Source organism: Amphibalanus amphitrite, unplaced genomic scaffold (assembly GCF_019059575.1).
Source record: "Amphibalanus amphitrite isolate SeventyFive unplaced genomic scaffold, NRLGWU_Aamphi_draft 000093F_arrow, whole genome shotgun sequence".
Taxonomy (NCBI): Eukaryota; Metazoa; Arthropoda; class Thecostraca; order Balanomorpha; family Balanidae; genus Amphibalanus; species Amphibalanus amphitrite.
Window position 1 is genome coordinate 843,789 of NW_024881589.1, and position 19,407 is coordinate 863,195.

At 54.7% G+C, this 19,407-nt stretch overlaps 1 protein-coding gene across 3 annotated transcripts in view; it reads right to left on the minus strand.

The window, feature by feature from the left end:
• Nucleotides 1–5,080: 5,080 nt before the first annotated feature.
• The window catches only part of LOC122380212 (max-binding protein MNT-like), a 43,994-nt gene continuing 29,667 nt past the window's right edge, over nt 5,081–19,407 (minus strand). For 2 of the 3 annotated variants that reach the window (XM_043363188.1, XM_043363186.1), the window contains exons 4-11: nt 16,494–16,689; nt 14,544–14,900; nt 13,863–14,002; nt 12,961–13,114; nt 12,051–12,167; nt 10,694–10,812; nt 9,019–9,351; nt 5,081–7,304 (exon numbers count right to left, since the gene is read on the minus strand). In XM_043363188.1, the coding sequence (XP_043219123.1) occupies nt 9,238–9,351; nt 10,694–10,812; nt 12,051–12,167; nt 12,961–13,114; nt 13,863–14,002; nt 14,544–14,900; nt 16,494–16,689 (1,197 nt within the window). In that variant the 3' untranslated portion in view covers nt 5,081–7,304; nt 9,019–9,237. The remainder of the gene's footprint in view (nt 7,305–9,018; nt 9,352–10,693; nt 10,813–12,050; nt 12,168–12,960; nt 13,115–13,862; nt 14,003–14,543; nt 14,901–16,493; nt 16,690–19,407) is intronic. The other variant, XM_043363187.1, reaches the window with a different exon arrangement.

Consider the following 19,407-nt stretch of genomic DNA (forward strand, 5'->3'; position numbering starts at 1 on the left):
ATCGGACCCGGCGCTCTGTCACGCGAGCTGCAGTTGGGCGATGGGGGTGCGTGCTCCGCGGCTGTCTGTCGTCGCGACCACCTGTCTGTCGCGACCACCGCCTACTGACTGGCTCAGTTTGAACGGTCGTCGTCGCCCGACGATTTAAATTAATCTGCTGTCTATTAGCCGAGGCACGCTATTTTAGCTGCCCAAAGTCTCCATTTCCAGAATCAGTTTTATTCAACAGTTGCACGGTGCACAAATTCAAGCATGTAAGGCGATGTTTGCTTAACATAAGGACATGCACCTTGCACTCAAACGCACCCACTCAGGCATAACAGCACTTAGTAGTGAGTAGTTAGTGTCAACTAATAAAAATATACCTACTAAGAATAAGCTCATTCAACGAGGCAGTAATTCCAGTTTCCCATTAGTATCAGTCCAGGAAAATTACACTGAATCTGACATCCACCTGAATGACTTGTTTCACGTGCAGGTCAAAGTTATTCTGCTAAATAAGTCGTCATACCGATTGGCAGGAAATCGCTGATTGAGGAGAAGCTACTTCTCAGAAATGCTGATGGGCATAAGTTTCCATTACAGTACCACGTTATGTAACACCGCTCTGTCAGATTATTGAGAAGAAACATAAGGACGCATCACTCAGACGTACGATATGCATTGCGCAAGACAATGCAGGCATATGCTGTGTGTATGCTTGTTGATATCACGCATTAATTATTGCACCTATTATATATTACACGAACATCAACACTCGTCAGTAATGAGCCGCTAACATAGAAATAAAGAGCCGCTAACATATAGGTCGCGTTGGGTGATTTTGCTCAGCCGTTCGTTCCCTGATCAAGCTAGAGCTTCGCGCGGAAAAACGGGCGCATGACCCGTAACGACAGGATATCGATGATTCGATGACAACCACTTTTAAGGTCCAAGGTCAATGGTTGACCATCCACGTCGAGTCAATGTCGGGAAAATCGGGATCTGCTAGAACTTATTGAGGTAGACTTGCGCGTGTTTCAGGGTCCTGATTTCGAATTTCGCCTTTTTATTTGATTGAATTTCGCCGTTAAGATGACGCATTCATGCATTTGGGGTAGGTCGGATCAAACATTGAGCGGTCCCGCCGGCTATCCAGAAAAGGCGTTTACAACCCCTGACAGCTTCGCATCATGCTACACTGGCGCAAAAAAATGTTTAACTTGGTGGTCGGGCGCTAAATTTGAATTCAGCACAAACACCCGATCTATGAAGCTATTAAACAAAAAGTCAACCGAGGTCACCTAAGGTCAATGACCTTGAACTGACTTTCAAGTGACTTTGGCCCCATACCTAATCCACATCGTTTCACACGTTGACATGTTTGTAATTGCTGAAAGTCTGGAAAACCAACGATAATGAGCGCTGGTAAACGTCGACCGCTAGGTATTCTATTTCTGGCCTCACGTAGCCTCGAGAAAGACTTAAGAGGAAAAAACTGATTTGCTTCGTGGCTTCGGTCATAAAATTGTCAGGGAGGGTGTAAATAAAGTTGATAACACCAGGGCACAAAAAGTTTCGTCGTTTTCCGCCACTCTTACGTTACTTATTTGTGAAAAACCGACTGCGGTCGATTTGTAAGTGAAAAGACTTATGGCAGAGCAATATTCACCACGGTGTTAGGGTCCCGTTGCACCGGATTTTTCCGAAGAAATGCAAACATGTCAAATTGGCAATGATCTAACTCTCCATGATCTGACTCTCTAAACTGACATAGCACTCGAAGTCGTTACACTGGTGAGCAACACTGGAAGTCACGCCACATCGTCATATCAACTCCTAGCGCACGAACCTCGCACATCACTCGGTTTCATCGCCGCGCTGTGTCAGCCCGAGCCGCCACCGGGCGCGACTCCGCGCCGTGCCATGCGGTACAGTCTGCCCACTCCAGCGCCGTGCCCTGCGGTACAGTCTACCTACCCAGGCATAGACTACTAACGCCATCTATGGACAGACAGCGCGTACTGCCACACGGGCATTCGCTTGCAGCGCTGTGGGGAGACCGCACCAAACTTCCGTTTGTGTTCAAGCCACGAAGAATGAAAGCGGTATACCCGCGCCGCGCTGCGCCACCGGATTTATACGCCCTTCTGGGGAGGGGAGGGGGCGGGGGGGGGGGAGTGACCATCCTCTGCCTTCTAAATCGGCTCCTGGGCCACGCAGCAGCAAGCGGTAGGCGAGGTGGAGTTCAAAAGAGCGTCAAAAAAAAAAAAAACATGAATGAATCATTTCGGCCAATTTCATGTCACTTTAAAGGTCACCTGTCATTCGGGGTCGCTGTAGGTCAAATTTCGCGAATTTCGACAACATTCGAGAAATCGGCGCATAACTCGTGAACGACTACAGCGCTGCGGAGCGAAGTTGTTAACTCTTTTAAAGCGCTTTTTGGGCAATGCTCTCAGGTGTGAATTACGGCCTTGAGGACAAAAAATGTCAAAATTAACGTTTTTCAACCCTTGCCCGTATTGGTGTTTTGCCAGCCGCGAATATACGGGGGAGGGTCCGTTGGACTCCCCCTCTGCCGTTCGACCCCTTATCGGGGTAGAGCTACGCGGAAAACGAGCGTGCTGCGCGTGACGAGAGGAAGCTGACAATACCTGATTTTAAGATCCTAGGTCATTGGTTGACCTTCCAGGTCAGGTCAATGACCAAAAAGTCGGGAAAATCGGGACCTATAAGAACTTCGTACAGTAAGGTTATTATACGGTTTTTGGGATGCTGATCACGCATTTCATGCTTTTTTATCACAGATGATGTATTCATGCATTGGCAAGGTCGGGTCAAGTCAGGTCAGGTCAGCCAGTAGGCGTCCTGCCGAGTATTCATAGTAGGTGGCAATATAGTAGCCGGTCCCGTAGCTCAGCTGGTGCCTGGTAGAGCGTTGGACTCCACGTGGTGAGAGGCTAGCACGCGTTCTCAGTTACAGTCCAGGTTAGAAGCGCGACGGGCGTTTGACGTCTACGGGCCTCCTGACAGGTATGGTTGCGGTTGGTGGCAGGCCGTAGCCAGGTGAAGTCAGTGAGGGGACCGGCCGTACGCGGCTAAGGGCACACGTTAAACTTTGGACTCTAAATTCTGCAATAGAACCGGAATTGCGCGATCGGAGGGTAGAGAGCAGGGTCAACGCAACAAGCTTCGCTTAGCGGGGACTCTGTTCTTGTGAATCCTTCCAATCAAAAGGTTCGGACTAAAATTATAAAAAAGGTCAATGGCCTGACTTGACCTTCACTAGGACCTTGACGGCCACCGAAATGCATGGGACCAACATCATTTCACATGTTTGAACGTTTAAAACCACAAAAAGACTGCAAACGCGAAAATGAGCCGACACACGCCGAATCGCGATTCCGGCCAAACATGATCGCGAGAAACAGGCCACAGGTCAAAGGTCATTGGGGTCAGGCCCGTCAGGGTCATGAAATTTTTAGGGTATGTGTAAAATTGATTAACTCAAGGGTACTGAAAGTTTCGTCGCGATCAGCTGCTTTTTGCGCTAGTCAGTCGCGAAAAACCGAGGGGGTCCCCCCTTATCAGTGCGAGAGTTAATTAACGTTTCTCTGCAATAACTTCTGACTCAAAACATGCACGACACTGATATTACCGGCATCGTTTTTCTCTCGCGAAGATGCGTCGAATGACCTAAATAGTAGTATATAGTTAGTAAATCGAATAGTTTGACCTAAAATGTCATTTTGAAAAAATTACCTAAAATCAACGCCATATTCTGACCGGAAAAGGTTATGTTGCAAAGCATTCGATGCTTATCGTTGAGCTGAACACATCCAAGGTGCTTTCGCCGTTTAAGCATGTCTCTGTTAAAGTTGCTGCAAAAAAAAAACGCTGAAGAGACTTTTCATGACCTGACGAATTTCCCCCCCCCCCCGCAACGCCCGAAACCCGACGAAAATTTGCGGTTTTGGAGAATAAAACGAAAAGTTGATAAACATTTTTTTTTTTGTGAGGAACAGTTTGTTTTAAACAGCACAACAGTGCGTAAGGAATTGAAATCCGATTAGTTTTTTTTATTTGGAGAAACTTTTTTGGGGGATATGCCCCCCGAAGCTTCCAAGACTATCTTTTTGGATCGGCCAATGCTTGTGGTTCCGCACCCCTTGTGGAAACAACATACACCGGGTATCTAATTGGTAGCAGCCGTTCGTAGTTCAGCATCCATCAGAATAGCTGATCTCAGGCAGCTTTTGCAAAATTGTCAGGAAACTGAGATGTCAGGAAACTCATGTTTTTCAGTAGAAAGCAATTATAATTTCCAACGTATAATGTTTTAACCTTCGGTTACAAACCTTCGGTTACTGCAACAAGAAGATCGCAGAAAATAATGAACACCACTAACGCTATGAAGATCAGGACGAGGCCGCGGAATCGTCGACAGTTGGTCTCCGGTGACCGAGAGGCGGCGACCTCCGTCTGTCCCACAGCACAACACGACCAGTGGCGCCGTCTGCCACGATCGGGGGGACATCTGCGAGGGCGACTCGATGCAACCGGTCCGCTCGTGCTTCTCTCGTAGACACTCCGCGTTGCTACTTCCTTGGCACGTTCTAAGACCCTTGACCATCTCTCGCTGCCCCGAGATCTCATGTTCCGGTTTCCAAGTGGGTACTGTCATTCACTTTTGCTTTCCTTGAACGCCAATCGTTTTACGGTTAACTGAGCCAACTTTCAGTAACGAGTATTCGTCTCGACCAAACTGCGGCGCTATACTAGCACATGTCATCAATAGTTCTAACGCTGCTTAGATAAATAATAAAAGTAAATACCATGATGAAACGCCCTTTGAACTATTTTGAAGTTGAAATGACACAGAGTAAGAAAGGCAACATCAATTGCCGGCTTTAGGCATTATGTCGTCATCGGCTTTGAAAGAGGGCTTATGAACGTTGATGTTACAAAGCCGACGCTGCATTGTTCCGGTATTTTCCCAGCGAGACAATTTTAGCTTTTCGCAAAAATGGCAGTTGTTTTAATAAGCTCACCTGGTTATATCATTCCAAAATAGCTCAAATCCACAGGAAAGCCGCCATTTGCATCGTGGACATGTATTTCAGTAAGGGTACACAATCAACAATATACTGAACAGCATTAGATATTCACCATATACAATTCAAGCCTAACAAGGAAAGAGGTCTGTGGTCGCGCGCGGTCGAGCAACCGCCGTGTTCTCCTTCATAGGGTTATTGCAGGAGGGGGCGGCGCTGGACAGCCGTCCGGCGGCGCGCCGTCGCCGTCCGCTCACACACAGCACACACCCGCAGCGCCCCACCAGCACCGCGGGCGGCAGCGCAGTTCAGAGCCGACAGTTCCGGCCGCCGGAGAACCACCAGCCCGACGGCTCTGCGGGTCCCTAACCCGACACTCCAGCGCCCCAGTGTCGCCGCGCCGGAGGGCGATAGGAGGGATAGAGATAAAATTTCAACAAAACAAACCCAACAGAGCCGCCGCTGCTGCCGTCACGCGGCCAAAACAAGAGCGCCGAGCCCGGACCGCGACGGCGCTTCTTCACAGCAAACAAACGCGCCATACACAAACAGGAATATCACAGAGCACCATAACTGAACCACCAACCGGCCGAGGGCGGGCGGCACTGGGACGGGCCACCGTACCCGCCCATCCAGAGACAGACGAGCAGCGCGCCGGTCGACAGGACAAGACACCGCCCGGGCCCCGGTGCCGTCCGTCCCACCCCGTCTGGTGGGGAGCCGCGCCGCAGCCGCCGGCGGCCGCTCGGACCACAGCAGCGCTGGGAGGTCAGGCTCGCTCGGACCGGCCGCCGACGCCCTGCCATCACAGACGCGGCGACTGGGAACACCCCGAGCGCCACACCCGTCCCTGTGCGCCACCCGCGCCCCTCCAGTCTCACCCCTCCCGTCCGTCCCCTCCCCTGGCCCGCGCCCGGGCCGTGTTGTACTAGGCATGACATGAACATTGCATGGCGCCGCGCGGTGGACCGATGCGCCCAGCGTGCCCAGAGGATCCACCCTCCGAGAAAAAAGCACCTGTCGCCAGCTTCACTTTAGAACGGCGAGGATCCCCACCCGTGGAAGTCGCCCCACGTGCAACGAAAAACATTTCGTTCTTTTGAACAATTATGCCGATTGTGGTTGGACATTGGGATAGTATTATCGGAGCTGGTTGGACGATACGCCTGGAAGCCCGCCTTCCAGTCCATTGGACCGCCCGGCTCGGTCGCGGAATAAAACTTTGATTTCTTTAACGGATCAGAGAGTCGCTGCACCCGAAAACACACTGCTGTTTTTGTCTCACGAGGACCCAGTTCAACCATGCTTCCACATAATCAGCGCGTGTGAAATATCAATCCGCATTGGACTTTTTCGAGGCGTATGGAAAAGAAAGGAGAAGCTTAAGCCATGTGTTAATCGTTTGCAACGACCATACCATGCTGAATTCTGGATTCTGCCTCACCCGGGAACACTTCCGAGCATGTGCAAATTCCACTGAGACAAGTTCAATTTCGTCTCAATATTATGTGGCTCGCAGGTCTGTGAGCATCGTCCCACCCTCGTCATAACCCAATCGCTGCGGCCTTGACAACCACCGGCACATGATCGTAACAGCAACAATAGTTGACCTATTCAGGGTACCACTACGGGAGATATTTTTCGGGCGGTGACCGCGTTGCGTCTCCGCCATTTTATCCTGATTTCCGCGCTAATCTACCAGTCCAACACTGCGACTTACACTCTCTCAACGATCGAATCAAGGGCGAAAGCTTGGGCAAGGCATCTACACGGTAGATGCGACCGATCGCCACATTTTGCGCCGGCGGCCGGACTACCTAGACTTCTTCAGAAAGAGCACGCACCACCCTTCCGCGTCAGGAAAGAAGAGACGTTAAGCGTTCATGGCTCATCGAAAGTCAGCATCAAGAGACACGTGCACACTCCCTGAATGATGATAGCTACATAGGCTATGATTTGCACAGACCAATGCCCTGGCGGGCTCGCCTCGTAGAGCCCATGGATAGAGATAAAAACGGGTGAGGAATATCGTCCCGATCAGCCTGGCGGGACTGGGGGGCCGACCTGCGACCCCGCGGTCACCGGGGAGGTCTGAGGAGGGATGGTGACCTGTGACCTCTGGAGTAGAGGTGTGAGGTCGGCCGGCGCTACCGACCAGCCGCCGCTGGCAGTTGGTGGACCCTGCGGCGCATTGGGTGACGTGACCACCAACCTTCCCCAACTGCACGACACAAGTGGTCAGCCTGTGACTGCTTCTCTGGGAAGTACTTAGAGGTAGAGGTCTGCACCGGCCGGCTGCAGCCGCGGCTGGCTGCAGCCCCACGGCTGTGGGCCGGGGCGGCTGCAAATATCTCCAAGAACACGGCTACGGCTGTGGCCACGGCTGTGAGATTTCAAGCTCAATCTTAAGTACTCAAATATAAAATTTTAAATCCTTAATCTTACATTCTGATAAGCAGCCTAGCCTGTAAAAATCATGCAAAGGATGCCCAGCAATATTGAAAGTGGTGAAGCCTTTGAAAACCTGTAATGGTTTTACCATTTGCTGTAGAAGAGTTTGCACTCTGGTACAGAATACTAATTATAGGCACCAATTGTTCCTTCATCATCAATAGCTTGACAGTTTCAGAAAATGCAACATGTTGCTGTCACATCCCCCTCAAATCAATCTCAATCTTACCTGGTCATTAGGAGAGCACCTTACAGCTATTGAAGATGAGCGTTCAATAATTCTTTCAGGTAATAGAAAAAGAAATCACGCCTAGGTAAAGGCAGGTAAAGGCTTCATAAAATATTATCTAAAATAACTCTTAGATGTACTTCTGGATTTTCGGCAAGTCCAATTACATAATATAAAACTGGCGCTTTATGTTCTAACTGGCGTGTGAGTGACCGCTAACAGAAAATGCTGATCAACGAAGCCAATGGAATTAGATTATAAGTGAGTATGAACCTTATTTACGGTTAATTCACATGATGGTGGAAACCCTGAACACGTAATTCACATGACGGTGAAAACCCTGAACACAATATTTCTTACGCGAGCTGTTGATTTTACTAATATAATGACGTCTTCCTCTAAAAATGTAAAAATTTGATAATTGATATTTGTTTGAGAGCAAATTTTTAACTGTATAGCATTATTATTGATTAATTATGATTTCTATGGCTGTTTATGGTGACACAAAACAATTTATTGCCACTTCTTTGCTTTTTACGTCATTTGACTCAAGTAAAATTTTTGATTGAAAGAGCAATCGCACGTCCTTGGGGATTTGAGCGAAGATCATTATTTGGAAAAATCAAAATAGATGAATGTTTTTCTTTCTTGGATGCTCACTAGTGTTTTGATGCCTTGCATATCAAATTAGTTGGAGACTTGCTCAGAAGGTTGCTTCAAGCCTGGCATATCACACCCCAGAAAATATGCAGGGTAAGAAAGAAGCAAGAGTTTTGACTAGACAATCACTGTTTGTCCATCAACTTCAGTTTCATTTTCCATACCTAACATTGATAATGAAAAGCATCAGGGTCTGTTGTTCTGTCCCACAACCATGCTTCAGGATTTGGCATTAGATGTCTATTCTACACTGCTAGTGCTTCTATTCTGGTTCGTTGTTTATGTTTTCTGTTGATGTAGGTACCTACCTTACCTAACCTACCCATCTTTCTTAACCCCTTGCAAGGGCTTGTGTAGGCATGCGATGCGCATCAGGCTTCAGGCCTTCGGCCTAAAGCCAGATACACAACCACTTAGCCTATGATGCTTCATGAGCTTGAGAATCTCTAGCCCATTGCAATGTGCTTTTGGCTATATGTTTCAACTAAAAACAACTTATTATATACTATTTGGTTGCATTTCATCACGGCCGGCTGACGGCTGGCTGCCCACAGTTTGCCACGGCTGTGGGCGGCTGTGGCTGTGGAGCCACGGCTGCGGGGCGGCTAGGCTGTGGAAAATTGCAGCCGTGCAGAACTCTACTTAGAGGGGACGTTTGTGATGGCATAGAAACAGCAGCCATGTCCCCGCAGGCATACCCCCAGCAGTGGCGCCTCCACACCCTTCTCCCGAGCCGACCGATAGGTCCTCCCCGGCTCGACCTACTCATCCCAGAGGGCGCCACGCGGCAACCCGTCCCACCGCTATCGGTGCTGCCACCTATGCGCCGCGCCGGTAACTTGAGGTTCTCTCGGGCGCCGCCTAGTGTTTGGTGACTGGCAGGAGGCCGGCGGCCGAGACGACGACCATGGGTCGACTGGGCGCCTGGGAGGCAGTGGTGATGTACGGAGAGATGACCGGCAGCTGCTTCACCACCTGCGGCAGCACCAGGAGACGGAGACAACATTCAGACCGAGACGGAGATAAGAGTCAGGAGTCCGGAGAGTCAGGAATCGCCGGAGACGGAGACGGGAGTCAGACCAAGGTTATAGAACTCCAGTCAGACACAGGAGGCATGCGTCAGCCAGGAATGGAGGTCTTGAAGGTATCAGCTGAGTAGACACGCGTCAGTCGGGACAGAGACGGGAACTGTTGGTGCGAGGAGACATTATCTAGCCAGGTGTCATCCGGAGCCGGAGACGGGAGTCGGCCAAGGAGACACGACTCAGTGTACGGAGACACAAGTTAGCCAGGGAAGGGAGACACGAGTCCACAGAGGACGGAGACCGATCGACCATAGGCGGAGCGACGACACAATGGCGGCGGAACGGCGGGCAGACGACTGACGGCGGAAAAAGACTGACGGGAAGACGAGGACGATGGAAGAGCGGCGCGCGGGCAACTGGGGCAGGCAGGAGCGGAGGGGTATCCCAGCCAAAACACAATGCTGGAGGAATATAATAGGTTAGCAACCTGCGTGATGACTTTTTCAAGGTGTGTGTGTATGTGCAAAGGTGGAGTACGGAATTCAAGAGCGACAGAAATGATGCCAACCCCAATAAAAATGATCATGAATAAAATAAAATCAAAGATGATACGCAAAGTGTGACTTGTCACTAGCCAACACTCCGACAGCGTGTGTTCGTGAGACGAACGGAGAGGAGGTAGAGTGCCGGAGAGGGAGAGCAGAGGACGGGATCGCTCTGACGGCCGGCCATCAGCGGATTACTGCTGTTCAGGCCAGACGCGGCCATCTATCGCACAAACGGCGCCTCTGCGGCACCGTAAATCGGCCCGCTGTGGCCAGAATGGGCCCCGCGGCGGCAAAACAGCCCCGCGGACACGGGCTCAGCCCCGGGCCGAAAACACCCCGCCCAGACCGCAGACTGGCCGGGATGGGCGATGATGAGGTGCGGGCGGTCGCCAATGGACGCGTTATTGAATTGAAAGGAGGGCTCGGATCGTCGCAAAGGGAGGGAAGGGATCGATATAGTTTGGTTTATGTTTAAAAAATTAAAACAATGAAAGTAAAAGTGAAATACCTTAGTCTTTGCCGCTTGCAATATAGAGGAAATGGGTGACATTTGAAAATAAAGTGCACCCAGAAAAAGAAAACGAAATAGAAAACAGCATAATGAATAATAGAAACATCATCACCCCTCGATAAATGAACTCCTCGATTGTCTCAAACTTTTCTCCTCCCAATCACATCACACCCCGTCCCTCCCCACGCCCTGCCAAATCCCAGCAGTGGGCAGCTCAGCGGCGCCGAACTCACCTTGGACTGGCCGAGGACGGTCATAGTGGCAGGCGCGGCGGATGCCACCAGGTGTGTGACCGGCTGGGTGACCAGTCGCGGCAGCGGGGAGCTCACCAGCTGGGTCAGGCCCGACACGGCTGTCGAGAGGGGCGGGGAGGTCAGAGAAGCGAGTCAGAGAGGCGGGATGGTCAGGGCCGCGGGTCAGAGGGGAGGGGAGGTTAGAGCGTCAGAGGAACGGGACGGTCAGAGCGTCAGAGGGCTAGGTCAGAAAGGCGGGTCAAAGGGCTAGAGGGATGGCTGATAGGGATGTGTCAACGGAACAAGACGGTTAGAGGGACAGGTCGTGACTTCAGGGGTCAGAGGAGTAAACCAAAGCCCGTAAAAGGTAAAGATGTGCTGTGGGGCAGTGGAGACAGTGGACAGCGGTCAGTGGTCATTATTGGTGGCCAGTCAGCGGTCAGCTCAGCGATAAGGTCACCGGGTAGTGCTAACTGCTAAGGCAACACCGGCGACCCAAAATACGCATTAAGACGGTCGTAAGCTACTTGCTAGGAACAAAGAATTTGAACGAGCGTCCCTAACAAAAAGCAGCCTCAAATGGCCTTAGCATGATGCAGAGCCTTAGCTTTGGCGACATTAAGTACCCTCATATCGCCGCCTGGCTGTCGTTGGGCGAAGAAACCATCGTCCCAGTTCGATTATACTTTAAAGTGAGTCGGCCCGCATCGACCCAGCTGGCGACAATAGGCAACGGATGCCCGGCAACTGGGCACACACCGAGTGGCCGCCGGCTCCAAACGACCGCCCGGCGGCCGGCCGGCAGCTAAAGGTCATCGGGTTCGGTGCACACTGCACAGTGCACACAACTCGGCGAGTCACACCGGCCGAGAAACCGCTCCAACTCGGGGAGCAGAGCCGGCCGAAAAACCGCCCCGAGTTCGGACCGGGACGCATGCGACTCGGGGGCAGTTAACACCCGGATTCAGCGCACCAGGATCTCGGACCACGCTCTGCTCTACCCCGAGCGGACAAACTTTGCCGTTCCCAACTCATGACCGCTAAATCACCCGCCCACTCCTCCTCACATAGACATACTGCGTCTACTTGTAGCTACTTCGTCTGCTACATGAGTGGCTGCTTCGTCGTCTGCTTCATGACTTCCACCTAGGCGCATATTAAACTTCCCCACCCAGAGCATTCAGCTATTCGGCCCGCTACGCAGGTCCCATCCCTACACGATACTACCATCTAGCGAGCCATTTGCCTCATATTTTTTCAGTTGGCTGAGTCCTGTCCTCGGTACCCTCTGTTCCGCTCTCAGTAGGTTCCCTATCCAACCAGTCCGCCCCGTCCCCTGCCCCGAGTCACCGCTCACCTGCCACCTTGCCGGCGCTGGGGGCGGTCTCCGCTCGCGGCAGTGGCACGGCCGTCCGTGGCGGCAGCGTTAGCACCGAGCGCTGCGCGCCGCCAGAGGTCGTGGCCATCACCGCTGCTGTCGGAGAGAGAACAAAGTCGTCAGACACACCGAGCGAACAACAGCGACGGAGGGACTCACATAAACACCTGAAAGAAACACAAAACGGGTGATGAGCGGTAAATGATGGGATTTCGAAACGATCCATGACATGCTGGTGGGGTTTCCGAATTGTGCGTAGTGGTTCACTGAGTGTTCGAACGTCATTTTGTGACACGTCAATGTTGAGGTAGGTTGGTGACTAAAGCCATACAGAAACATCGACTGAACCAGTCGAGTTCGTGGGATTACGGTGGTCTAGCGTATTACGGCTGCACGATTTTTATCTGTCAATGGCCGGATCTCTTGGCATGACCACCGTTTGACAATCAAGATAAATACATGAATGCAAGCCACACAAATGAGTCACTCATCGTCACCAATCAAAATGACTCACGGGAGTTTCATAATACATCTCAAACATAGTGTGATAGCTCAACACACTTACTGTCGCTCACCCAACAAAGGGGCCCCGAGCGCGCTAGCTCACCTGACAGCGGACCCTTGCGCTCTGGCTCACCGCCCTATAGCTCACCTAAGAGCGGACTCTAGCTCTCTGGTTCACCGGCCTGTAGCTCACCTAAGAATGGACCTTTGCACACTAGTTCACCCAACAAAGATCCCTCCCACACTAGCCCATCAATCTATGGCTCACCTAACAGCCGACCTAGAGCGCTAGCTCACCACTCTATAGCTCACCTAACAGCCGACCTAGAGCGCTAGCTCACCACTCTATAGCTCACCTAACAGCCGACCTAGCTCGCTAGCTCACCGGAGCCGGAAGCGTGGTGCGCCGGCCCGGGCGCGGCCACCAGTCGCACGCCGGCCGGTGTGAGCACCTGCAGAGAGGACGGCGCCGCCGTCAGCTGGACGCTCGGTACGCCGGCGCTGCTCAGCCGCACCGTGCCGGCCGCCGAGGACATCAGCTGCCGGAGGAGGGGGAGGGGTCAGACAAACGGCGGCGGTAGAGTTTAAGACAGCAGAGACAGGAGTCACGGCCGGTAGAGTCACAGACAGACATCAGACACAGGAGTCACAGACCGACATCAGACACAGAAGTCATAGCCGGTAGAATCACAGCCAGACACAAGACACAGGAGTCATAGCCGGTAGTCACAGACAGACATCAGACACATGAGTCACGACCGGTAGAGTCACAGACAGGCATCAAACACAGAAGTCACAGCCGACAGTCACAGGCAGGTATAAGACACAAGGGTCACAAACAACCGGTAGGGTCACAGGCAGACACCTGATATCAGTGTGGGAGAGACAGTACGAGGTACGAACCCACAAGCCAGAGTACGGCAGGTGCGGTTGTATAACACATTAGAAGGCAGTACATCAGATCAAGCGAAATGAAGTAAAATGCCGAAAGGAAAGTGAATGCCTCCGAGACAAGCGGCTTATATTCATAGCCCAGCCCAGAGCATATTCAAAGATAACCCACTCGGCAAATATTCGCAACCGTTTTCATTATACAGTACAAACAACTTTCACGAACCCTTTGTCTATTCTGGGGATCTCTTAACCTCCATTACAGATACCATCATCATATCCAACATATCTCCATATTTCTATAACCTTGCAGTGGGACTTGACCCGAGTTTCCCTTTCCCGCAGCACCGACCCCCCCCCCCCCCCCCATCCCTCGCCCGTCCCTATATTCCTTACCTGCGCATTGACGATGTGGCCGGGCACCGTCTCCAGCACGAGCGCCTTTCGCGAGGCGTCCAGGGGCTGCTCCACATAGGAGACGGTGGCGGGCGGCCGCCCCACCTCCGACAGCGCCGTCACGGGCACGTACTGGACACCTGTGAGGAGCCGGCGACCGCTAGGTCAGATGACAAGTCATATAGAGCGGCACGGAGGGTAGTCTGAGCACAGCACAGCTGCAGACTCCTGTTCAGGTCATATAACCGGCCCATATTTGTTAGACTGACCAGTAACCAGTCAATAAACATCAGTCATACGGACAGCCTTAAAATACTATCGAGAACCGCAGAGATGACGCGTCGCATTACGGCATGTAGGCGTCATGTAGCTGAGGTCAGGTAAACACGACCCCAAACACTGCTTCTGCAGTCTAAGAGTGGCACTCCCAGTCTGTCCCATACAATACCAGGGCTGCAGAGAGGTACACAAGCCACAACTCCCCACAGCATGACATTTACAACAGAGTTTACCAGCAAAAACAACAAAATACCTAACCCAGCTACAACACCAGCCAACAATCATCACAGTGGCCGGCTGCAACTCTCCCAGCCAATCACTGCTGTACGTTGTACTCTACATAACCCCTCCCCCAGCCCGCCTCTGTACAACCCGGCACGCCACTGAGAACGCCCCACTGACCGTGCTCGGCATGCAGGAGCTGAGCGTCGGTATCGGGCCGGCCACGACCGTCGGTCTCGGCCGCGGTCGTCTGCACCACCGACACCTTGTGGCCGCCGGAGGAGAGCATCTTCTGCTGGCTGGAGGCCATGGCTGCCAGTCGCGCCAGGCCGGCCGGCTGACCGCCGCCGCCGCCGCCCAGCGGGGGTGCCGAGGCGGCAACGGTCGGAGAGCTGGACGAGTAGCCCGACGAGTGGCCCAGGTAGGCGGGACTGGCGGCGGCGGGCCGCTCGGCCGGCCGCCGGCGCGGCTCCGGAGACGGCGGCTCCAGCTCGCGCTCCGGACTGGCCTGGTACGAGTCGCCGTCCAGTCGAGACTCTGGCGGAGGAGAGTCGGAGTCAAGGTCAGAGTCGGAGGTCGCCGACACCAGTACGGGATACAGCAGCTCCCATGTGGGACGGAGAGCTCAGTGTCGTACAGAGAAACGAGAGGCAGTCAGTGAAGTCAGAGTCGGGTCGGACAACACCAGCGCAAGATAACAGCGACCCCACTACGGGACGGGGGAAATAATTCCGTGTCACGTTTCCATATACGCTAACGAGCGGTAGCGACTGCACTCTGCCTAGCCTATAATGTGACAGCATTACGTAAACGCGGCGTGGTTCAGGTCTAAGCTAGACTTCAAAGCGACCCGTCACAGTATGCAGAAGCATGCCGCGGGCCCGGCCAGCCTTCTGCCTTTGTTCTGTTAACGCGAAAAGCGCGCAGCATAATATCTGCATAGCCACACTGGGTGGATTTCATTCAGCCGAGCTCATCTCCATAGTTCCCGTTAACCTTGACATAGAACTGACTTCACTCGATCTACCTCCCAATCACAAAGACCATTCAAACGCTGCCACAACAGTCACCGCGAATTAAACGTTCTCCCTCGTTCCCACTGAGCCTCACACGTCACGCCACTGTGCGCATCGCCGGTTCGCGTGTGCGTGGGTGCGTGACCGGCGCGGCGCAGCGTGTGCGTGCCCCGCCAGCCTCGCTCTGCACGCACCGTCGATCGGAGCGCGCGTCACCGCACCACCGCGGCCGGTATCGGCGCCATCGAACCGGGCCAGCCGCGTGTCCCTCAGTGGGCCAACATATGACGGCCCGCCCGGCCACCGGTCACGGCCGGCGGTCACGACACTCCGGGGAACGCCCAGTGGGACGGACGACGTGCACACTGCACATTGCACACATGGAGGTCGCTATCGAGGAATGCACCAGCACGATGACTGAATGCTCAGTGTCGAAAGGTCAGGCGCTCATATGCCCATTCTAATCGATCTTTTCCAGTTACACCCACCAGCAAACGTATGCACAAGGAGCAACCGTGCCAAAACACCTTCTTCCCCGCACGTAATGCTGCAGAGCACACTAGGGAACCCACCGCCAATGTTGGAACTGTAAATTTTGGTCCTGGTCGCGGAGAATAAATGTCCGGAGAACCATCAAGTTTTTAGAACATTCAACAGGAAAATCATATGTTTAGCATGGTTTGGCCTACTAAATGTGACAGTTGATAAAATGTGATCTCTCAATGCTATAACTGCATGTTTAAGACGTAATAATAGCAGCCTTTCGTCACACAGGCTGGAAATTTAAGAGATTTCAGATGCCGGAGTATTAATTTGTGAAGGAGAACAAAATCGTTTGGACCCGACTGGGGCCAGCAAAGGGCCTTATTTCCTACATTGCCCACCGCGCCCAGCGAAACCTCCGGGAACTCCCACCAGCAAACCCACCGAAACCCCCACCCAACCAGTGAACCCACCCGCGCCCAGCAAATCCACCGGGACCTCCCACTAATGAACCCACCGGGAACTCCCACTAGCGAGCCCACCGCCCCCCACCAGCGACCCCCCCCCCCCCCCCCCCCAGCAGTGAACCCACCCCACCGAACAGTGAACCCACCGCCCCCAGTGAACCCACCGGTGGCTGACAGCGTCGAGTTGGAGTCGTTGTCGTTATTGGCCGTGGGGTCGGGCAGCAGTTGGCTGAAGTCGATGTGGTCCCACTTGGCGCTGAGGTCGCGCTTCAACTGCGCCAGACGCTGCTGGTTGGCGATCTTCTCGCGCGCCAGACGCTCCATCTCGTGCTCACACTCTCGTTCCTTCCGCTTCAGGGTCTGCAGGGAGGCGAAGAGGGAGGTTAGTACATCGCTCCACTGGTGTCTGGGGGACAGCAAAGTAGTGGGCAGTAATCGCGCTCCATCAGTGTGTGAAGGGAAGGCAGCGGGGGCATGATGTCAGCACTCACGATCCTAGAGTGTATGAAGGACGGTGGGGAGGTAAGTACTCAGAACTCAGGCAGCAGGGGAGATAAGAAGAGTAGGTGAGAGTCGGAGCCAACGAGAGCAAGACAGCTCGGGGTTTTTAGGTCGCGAAAACAGGTGCGTAGAACGCTGCACGGTTGGGTGCTCAGTTCCAGAAATTGAACTCATCATAGCGATATCAAATATGAAAGCACCGATCGCACGAGAAAGTGAGCTGACGCGTGCAGCACGCGAAGGCCGTCGGAGTTTTGAAGTTTGTGCCGCGGCGATTTCAGAGTTGAAGGTACGGTTCATTGGTCTCCGGCTCGGGAGTGAGTGGGAGTTTCCCCACGTCGGCCAGCTCCCACTAGCCGATACCACACATACGCCGCATTACCCCAGCAGAAACAAAAGGTCGGGGCATCGGATTTTCCGTACTTTCCGCCCGCTTTGGGAGCCTTGGGCTCCGTGCACTGCGCGCCACCAGCCCGGCCCGTTTCGTTCCGCGTTCATTGCGAAACCAACAGCTGATGAGTCACACGACACTGCCTGTACCCATCCAGCCGGCCGCGTTCGGGCCGAAGTGCGCACATTTTCCGACGCCATCCGTCTCCGGAGGCCACCCCACCGGGAGCGGGCGCCGGGCGAGCCGCCATTGGTGTCGGCCCGGCGGCTGATGCCAGTTGCGCTCGCTCGGCGGCCGGTGCGCTGACGTCAGGCGTCACAGAGGGGCCGTGCGGCTGCACCGGCGGCCGCTGACGTCAGCCGGCGCCGATTGATTGTCCGCCGGCCGGTGGTGCCGCTCACACGGGGCAGGTGCGCCCGAACCTGCTCGGACCCAGTCGGTGCCTCCCACGCGGCCGCGGCCGGGTCCGGGGCCGATACCGGCCGGCCGGCCACCGCCGCGGGCCCGGTACTGTACCCGGAGAGTACTCAGCAACGAGTAGTCAGAGAGTAGTAGTCAGTATGTAAGTACCCTGGTCAGCACAGCACCGTCACCAAGGAAAACCCGCCCGCTCCCCCGTGCGCTCCCTCAGTCGCTCGGAGGGCCGGTGACTTGCACACCGCCGTCGTGTCGGTACGGTACGGGGGCGGTGACGGCGGGGTCGGGGTCGGGGGCGGCTGGAGGGGCCCGCCCGCCGGGGTCGGACCGACCGTGCTCGCTGGCTGGCTGGCCCAGTCACCTTGGCCTGGCCGCCAGACGGCCGGCCAGCGTTCCTGTTTACCGGCACGCTGGCCGTCTTGGCGCCGACTCCGAAACCGGAGCGGCCGCGCGCACCCGACGGTAAAAATAGCGAACAAGAGGCGGCCGCCGCGGTGGCGGTGGCGGTGGCGGCGGCCGGACCGGGGGCACGCCGCAGCTTCCCCACCCGCAGCCCACCCCCCGGGCCAGTCGCCACGCGCTGGCACGCGCCCGCCGCCCGACACATGTTTGGTGAGCTGCGGCGGCCAGCGGCGGCTTGGCAGCCGGCCAGGAGCGAGCTGGCGGCCGGCGCGGCGCCGCGGTCAGCCGCCGGCCGCGGCCCGGTCCGCCCGCACCCGCGACCTCGGTCGCCAGCCACGGTCGAGGTTAGCAGACGGCTGACAAGAGTTTCCACGCGCGGCGACACCTCAGAGCAACATATCCAGACACATGAAGTTCCACGATTCGACTTCCGTCGGCGTGAATCACCCACGTTCGCCAAGTTGTGTCGACTCATCAGATTCGACACACTTCCGCGATCGTTCAGAAGCGGCGGATGTCAGATCCACCTGCCTCTGACACGGGGACGGCGCGAGGTGACAGGCGACCGGTATCGACACATGGTGCGGATCGGCGCCACGTGCCCGGAGCCTGACAGGAGAGCTCAGGACGCCAGGTATTCGAACGGGGCAGGGGCGAGCGGAAAACGCCGAACGGACATGACATTGGCACTGAATTTAAACATACTACGCTGCTCAAGCTCGGTATCGACAGGCATTCCAATTCGCCACGACGCTTTGAACATCAATACTCTGATTATTTCCGACATGCTCTGTCCAGTCACTCCACCTTGCGCTCGCCCGCCCGCAATGAGGGAGAGATTATTTACTCGGAAGCGATGAAAATTAATGGGGGCGTTCAGTTTCATCATCTTCTCCGGCTGTCGGCAGCTGGCAGCCCTCCCGCCTCAACACAGCAAGGGCGGTGACGCGACACCATGCCGGCGCTCCGTCACCGCCTCCTTTCTCCCTCTCCCCGTCAGCTCCGCGACTCTCTCCTCTGCGCACCACAAGGTCGTGGCGGCCCCCACGGTCGGCACCGCTACGGTCGCGGTCACGGCAGACCGGCCGTGAGTACGCCCCCGCCCCCGCCGCCGCCGCCGCCGCTGGCCGCGTGCCGGCTCGGCCCGTGCGCGCCACCACCGCCGGCGCGCCGAGATTGGCTCCGATCCGCCGGGAATGGCGCAGTAGCCGGACGGAGACCAATGTAAACGTGCCGCGGCGGCGCGGCGGCTGGACGCGGTCCCAGACGTGTTTTCTCGGCGGACGGACGGAGGCGGTATCACCGTCTCACCGCGCGGCAGACGGCGCAGTGGGCTGTGTCCGACAGCAGACAGCAGACACGGGCCA